The 20,223-nt window shown below is 42.6% G+C and overlaps 1 protein-coding gene across 1 annotated transcript in view; it reads right to left on the bottom strand.

Annotated features, from left to right (window-relative positions):
* Nucleotides 1-20,223, bottom strand: part of lpp (LIM domain containing preferred translocation partner in lipoma) — a gene marked incomplete at both ends in the record, with an annotated part of 142,447 nt that overhangs the window by 102,084 nt on the left and 20,140 nt on the right. Inside the window, one exon of the mRNA XM_080537296.1 lies at nucleotides 12,455-12,577. Within this exon, the coding sequence (XP_080393422.1) occupies nucleotides 12,455-12,577 (123 nt within the window). The remainder of the gene's footprint in view (nucleotides 1-12,454; nucleotides 12,578-20,223) is intronic.

Below are 20,223 nucleotides of genomic sequence, written 5' to 3'. Positions count from 1 at the left end.
GAAGGAATGGTGTAAATAAAGGCATTTGCGGTCTACGACCCATCTCACCTTTCTGGCTACAAATTCTCTGTAATGGTCATAATTTTGTTTTAATGACCAAAGGGGGGATTTGTTGGGAATTTGTATTAAAATCACTAGAAGTGATAAATCATGTACTATGTGCTCATTTAAATAATATGTGAATGCGGTCAGTTGAGAACAATAGGAAGGTCACGCAAAGCCAAAAGAGAGGTTCTGTTTTTGAGCGACAAGAAGAAGACAAGCTCCTGACTAAAAGAACGTTTTATGATTCAAACTGCCTATAAATTACTTATTTTTACCTATGTGCTAACAACCATTGTATACCTGCTGTTATGATATTCTATTTTTCTGTACTGATTTTATACTTTCATAACTAATGATTAATGATAAGCCTATTCTTCTATACTATACTTTAACTTGTAAATCGAATCCTAACTCATATTACTGTGCAACTTCAAATGTTTTCACAAGCTACTGATAAGAACTCAACTCACAGCTCTGCTCACAAAGTATGATATCACCATGGGAACGAGACGCTAGCAGGACACTCAAGCTGATAACATACATACACTCTCGCACCCACATACCAGAAGAATTGAAGGCCAACGCTAACGAGAAGACCTTCTGCAGCTGCAACGGATTTGTGCTGACACTTGGAAAACTACCAGATAGAGGGGGGGGCATCACCCAGCCCAAAATGTTTGATGAATTGTATAAAGACTATGTACCAGGGCTAAACGGGAGTCTGGTCTGGTGGAACTCTTGCAGTTAACTTGTTGACGGCTAGCTGAGACGGGCCTGCAGAGGTGAAACTAGATGAGACCACTTTTCCATGGAAATGATATTGCTTGCTGATGTGCTTGAATAAATATTATCTTAATGAACAGTTCAGTAGTGGTGCCTAATATTTGATTGGATCATATCATCTTAAGAAGTGATATCAAGGACGTCTCGTTGAGATTAAACGAACTCGCTTGTAAAGTGACGACTCAATTAAATCGATACTGGAGAAGTTGATCACCCTTACATTAGAATATATATTATTTGCCAAATATGAAAACATTTGTTTCACTGACATTGGGCTCTACTTTAGCAACCCAAATGCAATCATTGAGCTAAGCACATGGCGCTATCGCTCAGGGGGGCGTTTTAGAAATAATGTTGCGTAAAGTTTTGTGGTGATATCTGTAGCGTAAAAAGCTTTAGTTGAATCAATGAATGAGAGGTGTGTCGAGGCCTTGACCACTAAACACTGGCCAACCAAAACGTGTTCCATAGCCAATTAAATGAGCTGCTCAACTCTGTATTTACAGGATATTTTACTGAACTCAACTCGGATGAACAACGGGAAAACATGAATGGTTTTCCAGACCGTAGGTCATCCTCTAATTATAGGATAGTTCATCAAATACATTAGCACATAGATGACAATGACATAATAGGGCAAAGGTTTTTAGACCTGCTACACACACTGTACCAGGCCACTTATCTCAAAAGCGTATTGAACATAACGTCCTGCAGGACGGAGCTGATAATGTTCAGAATTCGTGAAGCTTTCATATGAACTATGAATGTGTTGCCTAGAGCATTAATAAATGAAGGTAGGCTAGAAATAGAAATACTACTCTGAGTGGTGGTTTTGGCGGGTCTTAAACGTCCCCACTTGCGCTGCCTGAAACTGGAACTTTGGTGCTTGTGTTTGCGGACACACGTCAATCCTCTGTCCACCTCAGCGCCAGAGAGGTGATGTGAGACATTTGGTCATTTGCCGATCTTGGTGGTATGATTTGAAAATACTACAGCACCAACTTTTAGAAGCTGAAATTGCCAACATGCCCAGCCCAGACGAAAATAAAGAATAAAGCCCCTCATGTTGCAATGCTACGCAATAAAAACAGGGTTACATGTCAAAAGCGTGTAGCCAGTTAACATGCTCATGGTTGTAGTCAAACCTTTGTATAATGCAGAAAAAAACCTATTACCAGTCAGAGATACAGGTGGTGGTGGGGGTTATGACCTGTTACAGCTGGCTGAGGGTGATGATTAGAAGAAAAAAAAATATATATATAGAAGCTATTGGGCCGGTTTCAGAGACAAGGCTTAAGCCTAGTCCTGGACTAAATCACACTTTCAATGTAAAATCTCCATTGAAGATGTTTTTTAGTCTAGGATTAGGCTTAAGCCTTGTCTGTGAAACCGGCCCATTGCCTTGTTAGTCAGACATTACTGAGCTAGTCACAGTACGGTCGTTCACCCCCTCATCTGCAGGCTTTGCTCTTCCACAGTTGTACAGGTGCATATAAATATTTCAACTCATACTGACAAAAGCTTTCAGATGACTTTCTCTAATGTGTGTGTGTGTGTGTGTGTGTGTGTGTGTGTGTGTGTGTGTGTGTGTGTGTTTGTGTGTGTGTGTGTGTGTGTGTGTGTGTGTGTGCTCCATATTATTGTCACAAGCACAAACTTCGGGTGACTATGTTATGGTTGCATCATTGTAGTAACATGTGTCATCGACATCTAGTTGTCAAAATCAATCTTCTCTGACTGGAGAAGCAGCTTGGAGCTGCTTTGGAGCAGCGAAAAAGGTGCTATATAAGCGCAGTCCATTTACCATTTACCGACAACATAATATAGTGATTCCATGGTCTCCCTTTACTAATATACTTCTTATACAAACACAGGCTGCATTCCATTACACGAAATCAAAGCCATGGTCTCTATTGTGCCTGGTGGCCCTCCCAGCCCTCCTATTCCAAAACACAACTGGTTTGGTTTATTATATATATGCACTGTCCTACATTCATTATGTGTCAGACTATTTAGTGAAGTGCCCAAGGCTTTCACATTAGTTGTTCTTAATATCATTTAATATCGATTAATGATATAGGTCAAGACTTGTTTTATTATAAGCGCATCACACTCACTTTCCAAAAATGAAGAAGAAGATCTCACATGTAGTATCCACCGTTAAACACTTTTACCATGTCCTGTACTGTGTTGGAAATGGTATTCAGTAACTCATTTCAGAACAGGACATTTTTCTAATTAACACAACAACAACAACATTATTATCAATTAACAGCATCAAGTTTATAAACCCACATTTAAACAAAGTCTCCTGTACTGTATGTGACGTAAATGGTAAATGGACTGCACTTATATAGTGCCTTTTTTGCTGCTCCAAAGCGCTTTACAACGGCCTCTCATTCACCCATTCACACACACATTCACACACCAATGGCGGCAAGCTGCCATGCAAGGCGCCGGCCCGCTCACTGGGAGCAATTTTGGTGTTCAGTGTCTTGCCCAAGGATACTTCAACATGTGGCCAGCCGGGGCTCGAACCGCCGATCTGCCAACCTTGTGATCGTTAGACGGCGACTCTACCTCCTGAGACACAGCCTCTACCTCCTGAGACACAGCCTCTACCTCCTGAGACACGGCCTCTACCTCCTGAGACACGGCCTCTACCTCCTGAGACACAGCCTCTACCTCCTGAGACACAGCCTCTACCTCCACCAGCCTCTACCTCCTGAGACACAGCCTCTACCTCCACCAGCCTCTACCTCCTGAGACACAGCCTCTACCTCCTGAGACACAGCCTCTACCTCCTGAGACACAGCCTCTACCTCCTGAGACACAGCCTCTACCTCCTGAGACACAGCCTCTACCTCCTGAGACACAGCCTCTACCTCCTGAGACACAGCCTCTACCTGCTGAGACACAACCTCTACCTCCTGAGACACAGCCTCTACCTCCTGAGACACAGCCTCTACCTCCTGAGACACAGCCTCTACCTCCTGAGACACAGCCTTGGTCATATATTCACAGCACAGCTACTGTAGCTCCTTTCTCTGTGGACGGGGGATGTTGTTAGAAGCTGATAGAAGGTCAAGTACCTGTGTGTTAGAATCAAGTACCTGTGTGTTAGAATCAAGTACCTGTGTGTTAGAATCAAGTACCTGTGTGTTAGAATCAAGTACCTGTGTGTTAGAATCAAGTACCTGTGTGTTGCGGGGGTCAAGTACCTGTGTGTTTACCTGAGTGTTTACCTGTGTGTTTACCTGGGGCCCATTCCACGAAGCTCGATTATCTTCTAATCCGCGATAAAGTTCTAATCGGCGATAATTTTATCTTGCGTTCGGTTCCATCAATGTGGCTCAAATAATTCGCTGTTTGGTTGCTATGCAACATAGCCTCCCGAGTTATTCTGGTCGCGAGCAGGCTAAGAGGCTGGCTAAGGTAATGCGTGCGTCAACATTTTCTCACAGGCGGAAACTATATCCCGAACGACAGTTCCATCAAGTGTCTTTTAGGAAATATTAGTTCCCACTTCACACGAGATAGATAGATAGATAGATAGTTTGACTGTGTGATAGATAGATAATTTGATCATTTGAAAGTGTGATCGATCGATAGATAGATAACCTGTATTCTGTTCCCACTGCGCGTAACCAGGGCGCAACTTCCACAGATAGCGAACACACACTGACACACAAATGAATCCTCAGACGCTGGAGTAAAGTTTAGTTCTTTACTCAACCCTCAGAAACATGAGTGGTCGTTTGGTTATTTTGTAAAACTGTAAATAAACATAAGAGTACAATTACTGTAATGCTCAAAACTATACTGTTACACTTTCAACATCAACAGTATGTAGCCAACATATAATATCAATATAGCAATACAAATAGTTATACTTAAATAATATAAGCTATGTATTTATAAACATATACATTATACATTGTAGTTAAACAAGAAAAGAAAAGGCAACTTACAAGCAAAGCCTTTTCCAGGGCAAGAATGTAAACAAAGAGATTCTCCGGAGCTTTTTCTCTCAACTAGCTGTTGCACGAGCTATCACGTCTGAACAGTGTGCTCACGTCATGTGACTAATGTTCGTCATGTGACTAATCAAAACCGAAACTGAATAAAGGCAGTAACAAATGTAATGTCATAAAATGTCCACTAGATGTCTCTAAAATGAAAACCTAAGAAACCATGACACTCCCCGTCTGGTATGGAGGAAATACCACTATGAACTAACTCAGGGATACTCAGTCCTTTGGCGACATGAGAAGCACTGTCTCAGATATTGGTCTCAAGAACGTTTTAGCCGTCCCATGTTTGGTGATCTTCACTTCGATTCTTCTGATCTTCCCGTCCTTGTCAGGGAATGTCTGTCTGACTAGTCCTAAGGGCCAGTCGTTGCGCTTAGCTTGAGCATCTTTGAGAAGGACCAAATCCCCTACTTTGAGGTTCGGACGTTCCTCTTGCCACTTGCTGCGACTCTGTAGTGTCGTGAGGTATTCATGTCTCCATCGGCTCCAGAAAGTATTTGCAAGGTGCTGAACCTGTTTCCACTGCTGTCTGTGGAGGTCCGTATCACTGAAATTTCCCGGAGGAGGAAGTGGAGTGCACATCTTCTGCGTAAGAAGCATAGCTGGTGTTAGAAGAAAAGGAGAGTCTGGATCCATTGAGATGGGGGTGAGAGGTCTGGCGTTGATTATGGCTGTAACCTCTGCCATCAGGGTGGAGAGAACTTCATGAGTCAGGCGAGAAGGGCAAGCCTTGAGCAGCATGGAGTCAAGTATGCGCCTTGATATCCCTATCATCCTTTCCCAGGAGCCTCCCATGTGGGATGAATGAGGTGGGTTGAAGACCCATGAGCAGCCCTCTTCTCCCAGGTACTTTCGAATGCTAGGCATGTTGGGGTCGGTCAGCAGAATGTTCAGCTCTCTGCATGCGCCTGTGAAATTTGTTCCACAATCTGATCTAATCTGTTTGGCAGGTCCTCTTAGACTAAAGAACCTGCGTAGCGCATTGATAAAGCATGATGTGTCCATTGACTCAATCAATTCGATGTGGACAGCGCGCGTACTTAGACATGTGAAAAGAACAGCCCATCTTTTACTGTTTGCCTGTCCTCCTCTTGTGCGTCTTGTGCTTACATGCCAGGGGCCGAAGACGTCCAGTCCCACGTAGGTGAATGGGGGTTCAGTACTCAGGCGATCAACAGGTAGGTCGGCCATCATCTGTTCCGTCACTCTGCCTCTGAGCTTCTTGCAGGTTACACAGTCGTGAAGGATGCCTTTGATCAGTCGTCTTGCTCCCATGATCCAGTACCCTGCAGTGCGGACAGCGCCTTCGGTAAAGACTCGGCCTTGGTGCATCACCCTTTGGTGATGGTGTTCCACAAGTAGCTTTGCGATGTGTTTCCGTCCCGGAATAACAAGAGGGTGTTTTTCCTTGTAGGCGAGATCTGAATGTCTGAGCCGTCCCCCTATTCTCAGGAGGCCTTCTTCGTCGCAATAGGGATTGAGTTTCTTCAGAGGACTACTTCTTGAGATGTCCTTTCCACTTGCTATGCACGCAAGTTCGTCCTTGTAAGCCTCTCCTTGCACGCATTTGATGATGATGAGTTCAGCTTTTGTCAGTTCTTCAGCTGTGCGAGGCTGCTTGCAGTGATGCCATGAACTGCAAGTTTGATCCTGATCTTTGCTGGTAGCCTTACAGGATTCCACGATGTGGATGAGTGAACTTGTTGCTCTCACAAGTCGCTTCCATGAGGAAAAACGCTCGAATCTGTGAGATCCAAGGTGTGTTCTGTCGTTGGGCAGGTTGGTGATGTGTGCCCGCACCTCTATGTCTGAGTCCGGGTTGATGAGGTCAAAGACTTCAGGTGATGATGGTTCCTCTACTTGTAGCAGAAACGTTGGTCCTCTAAGCCAGGTTGTCTCACCTAGCATAGCTGCAGGCACAGAACGTGTGCCAAGGTCAGCTGGGTTATGGCTTGTGGAGATGTAGTGCCACTGGGTTGGTTCAGAAGACCGCCGTATACGCTGCACTCTGTTGCTCACATATACATAGAACCTTCTTGTCTGGTTGCTAATGTATCCTAGGATAACTCGGCTATCTGTATAGAACTTGACAGCATCCAGAGCTATATCTAGCTCGCTTGTGACTAGCTCAGCGACTTCCACACCCAACACGGCAGCTCCCAACTCCAATCTTGGGATAGTGTGAGCCGACTGTGGAGTTAACTTAGCTTTTCCAAGGACAAATCCTACTTGACATTTTTGCTCAACATCAATTACTTGGAGATAGGCGACTGCTGCAATAGCCTTCACTGAAGCGTCTGAGAACACGTGTAGCTCCTTTCTTATGGCTGTTGAGATTGTAGAAGCAGAATAGGTTCTTGGGATCTCCAACTGCCTGAGGTCTTGAAGAGAGCTTCTCCAAGCGTTCCACTCATCTTCCCTTTCTGGAGGAAGAGGAGAGTCCCAGTCGGAGGCTTCGTTTGTGAGCTCTCGTAACAGGATCTTTCCCTGTATCGTAACTGGTGCAACGAATCCAAGTGGATCGAAGAGGCCGTTGACAGTAGCTAGAACACCCCTACGTGTGAAAGGCTTTGTGGATTCTGCTACTTGAAACGTGAAGACATCTTTCTTCAGATCCCAACTCACTCCAAGGCTCCGTTGAATAGGAGTGGGATCGACATCCAAGTTTAGGTCTTTGAGTCCCTTTGCTCGGTCCTCAGCAGAGAATGCTTCCATAACCTCCTGGCTGTTGGAAGCAACTTTGTGAAGTCGCAGGTTCGACACAGCAAGCATCTCCTGTGTCCGCTTCAGTAGGTCGATGGCTTCACGTGCTGTGGGCCTTGACAGGAGTCCGTCGTCAACGTAGAACTCTCTTTCGATGAACTGTTTGGCGTCAGACCCAAATTCTTCTTCACCATGAGCTGCAGCACGTCTGAGACCATAGATTGCCACCGCAGGAGAGGGACTGTTCCCGAATACGTGAACCTTCATGCGGTACTCACATATGTCGTTCCTAGGATCGTTGTCCTCGTACCACAGAAAGCGGAGAAAGTTCCTGTGGTCTTCTTTCACAACAAAGCTGTGAAACATTTGTTCTATGTCCACAGTGACAGCGATCGGTTCTCGTCTGAATCGCACCAGTACTCCTAAGAGGCTGTTATTTAAGTCCGGACCAGAAAGGAGAACATCGTTCAGTGACACGCCTTTCCATTTTGCACTGGAATCGAAGACGACTCGAATCTGGCCTGGCTTCTGAGGGTGATAAACCCCGAAGATAGGTAAGTACCAACATTCTTGTCCGTTCTCCAATGTAGGAGCCAGCTCAGCATGATCACGGTCGAAGATGTTCTGCATGAACGCGATGAAGTGCCTCTTCATCTCGGGCCTTTTCTCCAGTGTGTTTTGAAGAGAGGTAAGTCGTGTGAGGGCCTGGCCTCGGCTGTGAGGGAGTTGCTGACGTGGTGTTCTGAATGGCAATGGTGCCACCCAGCTGTTGCAGTCATCCATATACATTTCTTTGTCCATGACCTTTAAGAACAGTCTGTCTTCAATAGAGAGTCCAATCTTGTTGTCATCCCCGGACGTGTTGAAGATGGTGCTCCCTAAGTTGCATTCCCGGATACTGTGGGTGCCTTGCGCTGGGGCAATCTGATGTGCTGGCTTCTGAACATATTGCTCCTTCACCTGGATCCTGTTCGGACATGGGCTGAAGAATGAAGGGCGTTGGTTCTCAAGCACATTGGTGCGGTAGCTTTGGATGTCTGAAGGCTTGTGGGCTGCCTCTAGGCAGACTTCTCCTATGATGACCCATCCCAGGTCGAGTCGTTGTGCGTAGGGGGCGTCATGTGGACCGTTCCGTTGCTCCCGCACTTTATGAACTCTAAGGATGTCTCGGCCTAGCAAGAGAAGGATCTGTGCTTTAGAATCCAAAGGTGGTATACCATATGCTATAGGCTTGAGGTGGGAATGATGCAACGCTGCTTCTGGCGTAGGTATCTCAGCTCTTTCGGTGGGAATGTTGTTACACTCTATTAGTGTAGGTAGTGTCACTGTTGTAGCTCCATCCACAGATTCCACCACAAAGCCTGTGGCTCTCCTTCCTGTCATCTGAGTTGTACCTGCACATGTACGAAGTGTGAATGCTGAATCTGACCCCTTGATGTGGAACATATCAAAGAATTCAGACCGTGCAAGCGACCTGTTGCTTTGGTCATCCAGCACAACGTATGCTCTGGTTGCTCTCTCTGGGTGTGCTTCTGGGAATATATTCACCAGGCAAATCTTCGAGCAAGATCTGCCGCTTTGACCCTCTCCACAGACTTCTGTGCAATTTGAGGTGACTGCAGATTGGTCTGATCCTCCTTCTCCCTCCCCGCCATCCTCAGATGGGGCTGAAGGCGGAGGTCCTGGATGAAGAGCCGTGGTGTGGCTGTTACTCTCACATTCCATGCACTTGATGGCTGTGGTGCAGTTCTTGGCTAGATGAGTAGTTGTGGAACAACATCTGAAGCAGACACCGTTGTCTTTGAGGAAGGCCTTGCGCTCCTCGAGGGGCTTGCTTCTGAAACCTCTGCAGCGTGTTAGGGGGTGTGGCTTCTTATGGAGAGGGCATAGTTTTTTTATGTCCACTGCTGTTCGGCCTGAACCGTCTCGTGTGTCTTTCTCGTGAGAGACATCTGTCTTATGTGCAGAGACCATGCTCTTACTTTGTCTCTTGAATGGCTGCTCTGACTTCATCTGGGCTGTGTTACTCATCGATAGCCTGAAGCTTGGGTCATTGCGAGCTCGTGCCTCTTTGGTGATGAACTCGCAGAAGAATGTGAATGGGGGAAAACCTACCTGTCGCTCAGCTTTGTATCTGGAACCCTGTGATATCCATTTCTCTTGGATGTTGTAGGGCAACTTGTCTACGATGGGCAAAATGCCGCGTGAAGTGTCCAAATAGCTCAAACCAGGCAGGTAACCTTCGAACATGGCTGCTTCCAACTCTTGGAGAAGGTCACTTCACCTGTGAAGCTCTCTCAGCTTCACAGGATCTTTATTGCTGATCTTTGGGAAGTTCTCCAGCCTGTCGAAGAGGGACTTTTCAATTACCTCTGGAGACCCGAAGCACTCTTCTAAGCGCTCCCAAGCTTTGCATAGACCTTGAGATGAATGACTTACATGTACTGCTCTTATTCGTTTCACGTGCTTTGCAGATTCACTCCCTAACCACTTAATCATGAGGTCCATCTCTTCATTAGCACTGAGTAGTAGTCCGTCAATGGCGTTCTTGAAGGACGACTTCCATGCCCAGTAATTTTCTGGGTGATCATCGAACTTGGTGAGACCGGAGGTTACGAGGTCTCTGCGTGCTAGGTACCGAGCCACATCACTGATGTCGGTTGTGTCACCGCTTCCTGTTGGTTTGTATGGTGAACCCTTGGGCCTGCTGGGTGTGAGCTGCTCTGATGTCTTTGGCCTACTAGGTCGCAGTGATGGAGAGCTGTGCTCATGCTTCACGGTGGAGGAGTGCTGTCTCTCGTATGAGACAGTCAGACGCTGTCTGGGTGGTGAGGAGGATCTCAGCCTATGGACTATCGGTTCCAGATTGGCTATAGAGTCGTTAACATCTTCGGCAGATAGTGGTAGCTGTGACTGTTGTTCTACGTACTGGCGTGTGCGGTCAACAGTGGCATGAATGACAGCTTCGATACCGTTGTTTTCTTCCTCCGCTGCTGCTTCAAGAACATTAGCTTCAGCGATGGCTTCTGCCACTTCTTTCTCATGCAGCAAGTTCTTTAATTTTGCTTCCATTTGGGCTTTTTCGATCATAATCTCTGATTCCATTTTTGCATAGACAGCACGTGTGCGTGCTACTTCCACTTTGACACGTGCATTGACAGCTGCCCTACTGGCTGTTGATTTAAAAGACCTAGATGTGCTAGAGGCCACTGACCTTGTCTCAGCATTGCTCAACTCTTCCATCATGAATATTGCTGTGTGCTTGGCGTGAGCAAGGATGATGGGGAGCAGTGCTTGCGCTGAAGATCTCTCTCCTTGAGTCGATCCGCCCGCTGAGTGGTTGCTTTTTTACTATTCTGTTCCCACTGCGCGTAACCAGGGCGCAACTTCCACAGATAGCGAACACACACTGACACACAAATGAATCCTCAGACGCTGGAGTAAAGTTTAGTTCTTTACTCAACCCTCAGAAACATGAGTGGTCGTTTGGTTATTTTGTAAAACTGTAAATAAACATAAGAGTACAATTACTGTAATGCTCAAAACTATACTGTTACACTTTCAACATCAACAGTATGTAGCCAACATATAATATCAATATAGCAATACAAATAGTTATACTTAAATAATATAAGCTATGTATTTATAAACATATACATTATACATTGTAGTTAAACAAGAAAAGAAAAGGCAACTTACAAGCAAAGCCTTTTCCAGGGCAAGAATGTAAACAAAGAGATTCTCCGGAGCTTTTTCTCTCAACTAGCTGTTGCACGAGCTATCACGTCTGAACAGTGTGCTCACGTCATGTGACTAATGTTCGTCATGTGACTAATCAAAACCGAAACTGAATAAAGGCAGTAACAAATGTAATGTCATAAAATGTCCACTAGATGTCTCTAAAATGAAAACCTAAGAAACCATGACAACCTGATATTTTGAAAGTGTGATAGATAGATAGATCGATAGATAAATAAATTAAAAAGTGTAAAAAATAAAATAAAATAAATAGGTATGTCTATTAACTTGCATTGCTTTTGTCACAGCGGTCTGGCTGGTGCAGTGGTTAAGGCAACCAGCTAGAGTTCCGAAGGTTGCGAGTTCGAGACTTGATTTTGGTGATTTTTTTTTTACATTTAACCGAAGCCTTCATGCAAACACCATTGTAATCGTGTCAGTTCTTGTAAATTAGCCTGCACCATAATTTTATAGCCTACATACTTTTTTAGATGAGATTTTAGATTAGATTCAGACAACGAAATGCAGTAAAAAGTGTGTCTGAAGAGGGATTTGAACCACCGATTTAAAATGACGAATAAATACTATGGCAGCGGTCGATACCACTAGGCCATTGTGACGATATGACGGCTTGTAGCCTGCTGCCGATATCACCACAGTAGTAAATATTAATTTATTAAAATATGAACATATAACAATTACTGGGGCTAGTATGACCTACGCATTTAATCGGTCAGCAATTTCTTGCCAAACCATTTCCCTCGCCTTGTTAATTGCGGCAGTATTGCACTATTTTACATCTTATTTTTCCGTCTTCATAAAGATCAATAATTCAGAATGCTGCGCAAATGTAGGACCCCTGCAGAGTGGAGTATCTTCATTTCGACAGATCGACTCTTCGGGGCTCTTTATGTCTGCGTGCACGCGCCCATATCGAGGATTTCTAAGCCGGTGTTCTGTGAACACTCATGATACAAGCCTGATCCTCGTTCGAGGAATCACCTGAGGCTTGAATTCCAATCCCGAGTTGCCTGATCGCCTGATTTATTTTAATCGGCGATATACTAATCAACGTTAGTGGAACGGCCCCCTGTGTGTTTACCTGTGTGTGTACCTGAGTGTTTACCTGTGTGTTTTACCTGAGTGTTTACCTGAGTGTTGCGGGGCTTGTAAGGCGAGCTGCTCTCCAGGTCGGCCAGGATGCTGGTCAGGGAGTCGATCTCCGCGTCCAGGCTGGAGCGCCGCTCCTGCAGAGTCTTCTCTGGCCCTTTCATCTGCACACACACACACACACACACACACACACACACAGACACAGACACAGACACACACACACACACACACACACACACACTGGATCAATACCCACAACAAACATTATCTCATACTGAGATACACTTCCAATTACACACATACGCATAAGCGCACAGGTGCCCGAATGCAGACATACACACACACACACACACACACACACACACGCACACATGCACACATGTGCGTGCGCACACACACACACACACATACACACACACACACACACACACACACATTTTGAAGTGCACAACTCTTCACTGTAGTCAAACATTGAGTCAGCAGCACTATTCACAACACAGAACATCTATGCTCCAGCACAGCAGGGGTCATAAGGAGTACTATATCTTCAGAGGCTATTCTTGCACCTAAATTGATAAAGGGCTATTCATCTTGAAGGTGAAATGCCCGGAGACAACCTAACTAGAGGAATCCTAATGCCCACCACGTCTTTAAACTATCCTCTCAAAGCCAAGCATCAAAAGGGGAGAGGAGAGATTCCTCTTAGAGAAAAGTGCAACAGGAAATAAGAGAGAAATCATTGTTTGAGACACTTCTACTAATATGGTGCACTATGTGGCCTGGGGTGGCTGTTGGTCTAGCTAGCACCATGGCCTATAGAGCACCTATGATGTCGACATGGGTTCGAATCCGGCCCCTGCTGACATGCCCTCCTCCTTATTTTTCTATCTCTACTATCTCTATCTCTACTATCTCTATCTCATAAAACCCCCCAAAATAGGAGAGTGGGACCCACTCTCTGTTATCGTAGCATGTAGAACAGTACTGCTAACGCTACTGCGAAGTCCCAGCTGGGGTCAACTTAAAAGGAACCTGGTCCCCAGGCTGTTGCATACAGCGTATAATATATATATATATATATACAGTATATATATAAGCCTGGAATAACAACCACTGAACATTGCCATTGGTGGGAGTGACGTACTGAGTGAAGCATCATGGGTCATTATTAGATGTTTTGCAAGTCACATGTCTGTGAGGTGTGGCGCCAAACCAAGGAACATGTGATGTCATAATGACATATGGAGGGGCGGGGGTGATACTGGGTAAGTACTGTGGGAGATGATTGATGCAAAATACATGGAATCGTGAGGTTATATATATGGAATTATAAGGTTCTATCTCCATTTTTGGTCAGAATTTAGTTTTTTTACATAATCTGATCCATTAGGTGTTTATTAATGCCTGTGTGGTGTTATTTTTAAAATGTTGACATTTTTGAGTTAGTAATTAATAATATACAAAGGTTCCATCTCACAAAACATAATGGAATGTAAAAACTTTGACGCTCAATATCTCTGAACTGCCCTAAACGGAGATAGATCCTTATCATTCTAAGCTCACGATATGGCGATGAGTTTAACAGTCTTTGTGCTGGGTACTACTTAACATAATAAACCTTAGTGGAGGAGGTGAAAATAGATGCAAGTCTGGGCTATTCTGTGACTTATTTTAATGTTGACTGTATCTTGAGAAAATATACAAAATATTTTTAAAAATCTCATGATCAAAGTATAATTTTGAAGAACGTTCGGCCCAGTCTGCTTAAAGTTAGAAGCATACTAAGACTGTGCTATCTCTCTTTATCAAAGGCGGTAGAATAACCTTCTTTCTTTCTTTAATTCAGTTTCAGAGAGAGTTGAAGGGCATGCTGCTTTCTTCTCCCTCCTCTTTGATATCCTGCTTTTCATTAACCGTGCTAAACAGTACAGTACCTCCTCCAACATAACAATCGGCATACTGTATGTTCTTCAGTTTCCAAAGGTTGAATCCAGCTACTATGTTTCTTTATCATTCTTTTAAAAATGACAAAACAAGTAGGATTGTTCTTTATGTACTTTAAAAGTCTTAACAACGAACATGATCTGAGAGCACATTAAGAAAGGCCAAAGAGATAGGATTATGCCAATAGAAGAATTAAATCTACATTTCTTTCAGCAACATCATCTGGTCAGTTAAGCAGCATTTACGATTGGAATAAGCAACAGAGAGCCCGCAATTTACATTCAACATGACGACACTTGACCACATCCTTAAAAAACCCTGCTCCCAGAATTAAAATAATAAAAAATAAAAAATAAAATAGCAATGAATTCATCAATGATTTGCATATGATAAATAACAAGAAATCGATCATTAATGCTAATATCATTATATTATATATTAAGCTTATATTATAAGCTTGTTCTTTCCCAAAAGTTCCAGGGATTTTCTCTGAGCAGCGATGAATATATTCAGAGTCTACTGAACTATGCTGCAATTGCGAGGAGACTGTCTGCAATTGCCCATGGGCCCTTTTGAGCTGGCTGGATCAGTGACTGCCTCTCATTCTAATGTTATGTGTTTGGATTACCTGTCACAAGCCATTACGGGCAGAGTGTTCCTCTATCCGGAGCGTAGCTACTGCTTAAAACATCTAAGGCGATCATGAGGGGGTAAACAAAGCGAAGCACTAATGGCGTGTCTCAAATAAACAAAAGAAAAACAGGCAAACTTCTTTTTTAAAACAGTGATAACGAGGGAGGATGAAAGCTAACGTCGCCAGATTGAACTGAGGACCGTTTTGACGGGGTTGAACTGCACAGATTATGAGTTGATAATCTGGACAATAGTCATAGTCATGCATGGAGAGAAGGAATAGAGAATTGATCCCAGGATGTGAGAACTACAGTACGATAACCATGCAGCCGTACATGCTGTGTTAAAGGATGAAACCCTGGTGATGAAGCCTATTTGGCAATACTCACTGATTGAACGTGACAATACGCAGTAGATGCCACCAGAACATGTGCACAAACGTTGCAAAACACAGGGTCACGGCTAAGACACAAACCGGTCAATAAATAACAATTTACTCCCAATTGATACACATAGAAGCAGTTACACATTACAATACACTCTATCCATCAACTATATCCAGCCCTTTAACATGAGAGGTTTTCACCAGCTACAGAAGACATAATTAAGATCTTGAGGGCTTATAAAGGAATTAAGTTTCATTCCCAGGGTGATTCTGAAGCAGAACAATACTGGAGCAAAGAGTTCGAGAAGGAGACAGTGAAGAACATTTGAAAGTAAAGAGGCATTTAGTTTTGCTATACAGTAGAAGTCAACGCTTTCAACTTTATCCACAACTCCAGCCTAGAGAGAGAGAGACGATTCATTCAGTTAGCATAATAGATAATAGACGACAACACACTGTAGAGGTAATGAGATGGATTCATCTAGATGAGAATGGGCATTATGTATATCGAGGGCCGAAGAACATAACCTCCTATCTGAAAAATTCACTTTTTTTTTTTTTCAAAAAAAAAATAACTGTGTTGTTTTCTTGTAGAATGCTATTTTTTTAAAAAAATAGCATTCTACAAGAAAACAACACAGTTATTTTTTAAGGATACCCCTATACAATTCATACAATTGTATGTATTCATATGTATTGTATTCATACATATCCTTAAAAAATAGCATTCTACAAGAAAACAACACAGTTTTTTGTGTTTTCCCAAAAAAGTAAAATTTTCAGATAGGAGGTTATGTTCTTCGGCCCTCGATATCGTGACGTTAGAATTATAAGGTTCTATCTCCATTTTTGTCAAAATTGAGTTTTTTTTTTACATAATCTGATCCATTAGGTCAGGGGTCGGCAATTAGGTTTGGCCTCGGGCCCCAAAAAAATGTAGCCACTAGATGGCGGGCCCGAACATAATCAAAGGAAAATTTAAGTAATTGATTGTTAAAAAATGTGACACGTTCTAATGCTTTGACTTTTCTTTCGAGAGATGTACACATCGCTAGTCAACTAACACAGCTTGTTTTGTGAGCCTGCTAACAATGTAAAGTAGTGTTATAATTAACTAGGTAGCAGTCCAATCCATTTCGTTGCAGTATTAGGCTTGACTAGTGAGTTTGTGTTGTGATTCTCAACAACGTTGAAACGTAGTTTCACCCGTTTCCATAGTTTTGAATAATAAATGTGTGGACTGACGATGTATCGCAGCCTAACTTATTCTAATAATTATTTAACATACTTTTATTCTGAATGATTCCCCCCTCCTCCAGACACAAGGTCACATTATTTATTATTGGATTGGTTGTTTGCGTGCTGGGTGAAGTTAGCTAAACATTTAACCTGCTAACTAGCAAGAGAAACATAATGTCACTCTCCAAAGGTCTAAAGAGGAAAGTTGACGGTGAAAACGGGGCATTTAAAGAGGAATGGACAGCGAACTATACGTTCATCCTACCTGGTTTCATCAATGCAAAGCCGTTGTGTGAGACTCACATCTTCCCTGCTCACAATGTTCCCTTTCTATACATGCGAGTCGTCCTTTTCCTCAATGAATGTGATAAAGACGCACGAGAGGAATCGATTGATGCATAAAAAATAAAAAATAAACTGCCTGCGGATTAAAGTGACGTCAATATCACCAGATATCAAGCAAATAGTGACCGATGGGAGATGCCACTTTTCACATTAAGTGAGTACCAAGCCTGTCGTTATTGTATTTAATAACCTAATTGTATTTTGTATATTTTGAATGAATGGCTTATGGCTCATTGTACTTATTATCCCTAATAGCGCGTTTGCTCTGTCGTTTCAGGAGCATAGGCCTACCACCACTTTTGTTGTCAATGTTTTTCAGAAAATTAAACAGAATTTGCTTTACTGTTCATATGTGTTGCAGTCACATACGTAAACATTACGTTTGAATGATTTAATGAGCTGATGTTATTTTTTTCAAACCACACCGCATGTCGGCTATTTCAGCACCACGCACCATGTCCACCTGCTTATGATTCACTCTGAGGGGTTCAGCGTCAGTGCACTTCGGTGCACCCCGCTGCCTGATTGTCTGTCCCTGTGTCATTCACTCTCAACATGAATAAAAGTACAATAAACATTATTCAGGTGGTGGTAGATTCTCTATTCGGACATTATAGGCGCGGTGTGGGACTGTCGGTCCGATATTGTAAAAAAAAAAAAAAAAGTGGATTCTCTAAATAATCTGCTGGGCCAAATATTATTGGTGACGGGCCAGCAATGGCCCACGGGCCGCCTATTGCCGACCCCTGCATTAGGTGTTTATTAATGCCTGTGTGGTGTTATTTTTAAAAATGTTAGTAATTAATAAAATACAAAGGTTCCATCTCACAAAACATAATGGAATGTAAAAACTTTGACGCTCAATATCTCTGAACTGCCCTAAACGGAGATAGAACCTTAAAATTCTAAGCTCACGATATGTCTATATACAGTACACAAGTGTATATTAATATGCTCAATTACAAGTAATGGTTATTACTGTAGGTGTTATTTGATTATTCAGGTTTGCTTGCACAGTCCTTTTCCTCTTGCTAGTTCTGCTTAAGCTATTTTATTTATTCTTTATTTATTTCAATTTAATTTTATTATTTAACATCCCCGTTTCGTTCCAGATGTAGTGAATTGGAATAAAGATGTACTGTAGCCCAGTGTCCTACTGTACATCACATTGGTGCCACTAAATTGTTGGAATAAACAAAAACTGAAACAAAAATGAAAACTAGTTATGAAAAAAACTTTTTTTGACATTTTTAGCAAACTAGAAAAGGAGGGTTTCAATATACTTTGTGTGCTTGCTTAGCTGGGGAGTATTCTAACTATTGATAATCGAGGAAGTTCAGTGAGAGCGTTCTATCTTTGAGATATCTTCAAGTAAGATAAAGGGCCGGTTTCACAGACAAGGCTTCAGCCTAGTCCTGGACTAATTCACACTTTCAATGTAAAATCTCCATTGAAGATGCTTTTTAGTCTAGGATTAGGCTTAAGTCTTGTCTGTGAAACCTGCCAAAAATGTATCTTAATATGCTTTTAGTGACCATTGAAACCCACGATGAACAGTATCAAAATGAACAGTATCAAAAGTATTTCTTCAGCCGTCAGAGTTTCTCTGTGAACATTGTGAAGTGGGTTTCATGTTCTTAACTTCAACAGTGTAAGAGCAGTGGAGTTCTAAGCCCTGTAGAGCCTGGGGGAGGTTCAGTGGAGTGAGCAGATCTTCAATCTACTATAAATAACTAAGTAACCTTAAAGGTGCAATGTGTAGCCTTTTCCCTCGACACTTGCTGAAGCAAGCCCACAATAAGCAAAAAAAAAAAAGAAAAGAAGCACAGCAACGAAGAACAATAGTTGAACTTGCTGAACTGATAAACAAACCTGTCCAAGGAACTAAAACTCAACTGAAGCTAGAAGCGTTGTCTCTCAAACTAAATACAGTCAAATAAAAACCAAAATCATTTTCTTACTGTTTTAGTTTTTTGGGGGGTTTGTCAATACACAAAAGATAATAAAACACCTGTCGGATGTTTCCAGAAAGCACCATGTGCCTTATCATTTTATAATTTTATAATTTTGCCATTTAGCAGACGCTTTTATCCAAAGCGACTTACAATTACGAATTACAGGGACATTCCCCCTGGAGTAACTGAGGGCTAAGTGCCTTACCCAAGGGCACACTAGTAGTGGTGTGGCTTCAGGCGGGATTTGAACTCACAACCTTCCGATCACAAGTCCAACTCACTATCCACTAGACCACCACTACCCCAGTGGCCTTCTCATCATTAGCTAAAATGTTTAGCCAAAACAGCCTGCAGACACTGTGACTGAGGCCCCAAAGCTCTGCATGGGATTAATTAGTATTTTGATTTTAGTACTCATCAACAGTTTGTGTTCATTTTATGAAAGTGAAAACATGTCCATAAAACATCGTACCTGGCGTTCAAAAATGTAAACATGTATACAGAATTCCAGTGTGTCATTTGCAGCATTTGCTGTTGACGTTTGCACTCTCTCTCTCCCTGTCTCTGTCACAGCCCTTACAGTTAGGCCTACTGTATTCCTACAGCACTTTAATTGAAGGATTCATTCCAATGTACAAAATCAAAACTAACAAACAGGACTTAAAGTGATCCTGTAGGATGTGTGGATATTTTCAGCCACTAATTCTAAAATTAGCGCTCACATCACATGACCTGTGACTAACGTAAAAAGTTTATTTTGATCATCCATAACTGTAGCATCTCATTTAAAACTAACCTGAATTTGAAACACAAACATTCTAAAACAGTATAGAAATACAAACTAATGGAAAAGACAAAACAATAAAAACCTTCGTTGCCCCCCCCCCCCCCCCACACACACACCCTCCAAAATGATGACTAGATCAGATGGGGATGTATTTTAGGTATAGGCTGTGTCTTAAAATCAAAGATAAGAAAAACCTATGGTGACCCTCTCGTCCTCTCAAGCTATTGACACCCGTTTACGGCTTTGGAATCGAATATGAAGTGATATTATATATATATATATATATATATATATATATATATATATATATATATACTCACTGAACTTCTTTCAATAATTCTCTTTACATTGAGTTTCTACAGCACAGCGAGATCAACAAACACACTGATCCCAAGGGTATGATCTATTAACATAAAACTGCAACAAAAAATCTGTGGGGAAAAGATCCAGGCAGCAGTAAGCTTCCATTAAGAGTACATGCATGCATCTGGTCCATGGACCATCAGAACACTGAACAGT

The sequence above is a fragment of the Nansenia antarctica genome (assembly GCF_963989245.1).
Source record: "Nansenia antarctica genome assembly, chromosome: 7".
NCBI classification, from domain to species: Eukaryota; Metazoa; Chordata; class Actinopteri; order Argentiniformes; family Microstomatidae; genus Nansenia; species Nansenia antarctica.
The sequence above is the reverse complement of the archived record's forward strand: the minus strand, read 5'-3'. Positions and strand labels throughout refer to the sequence as shown.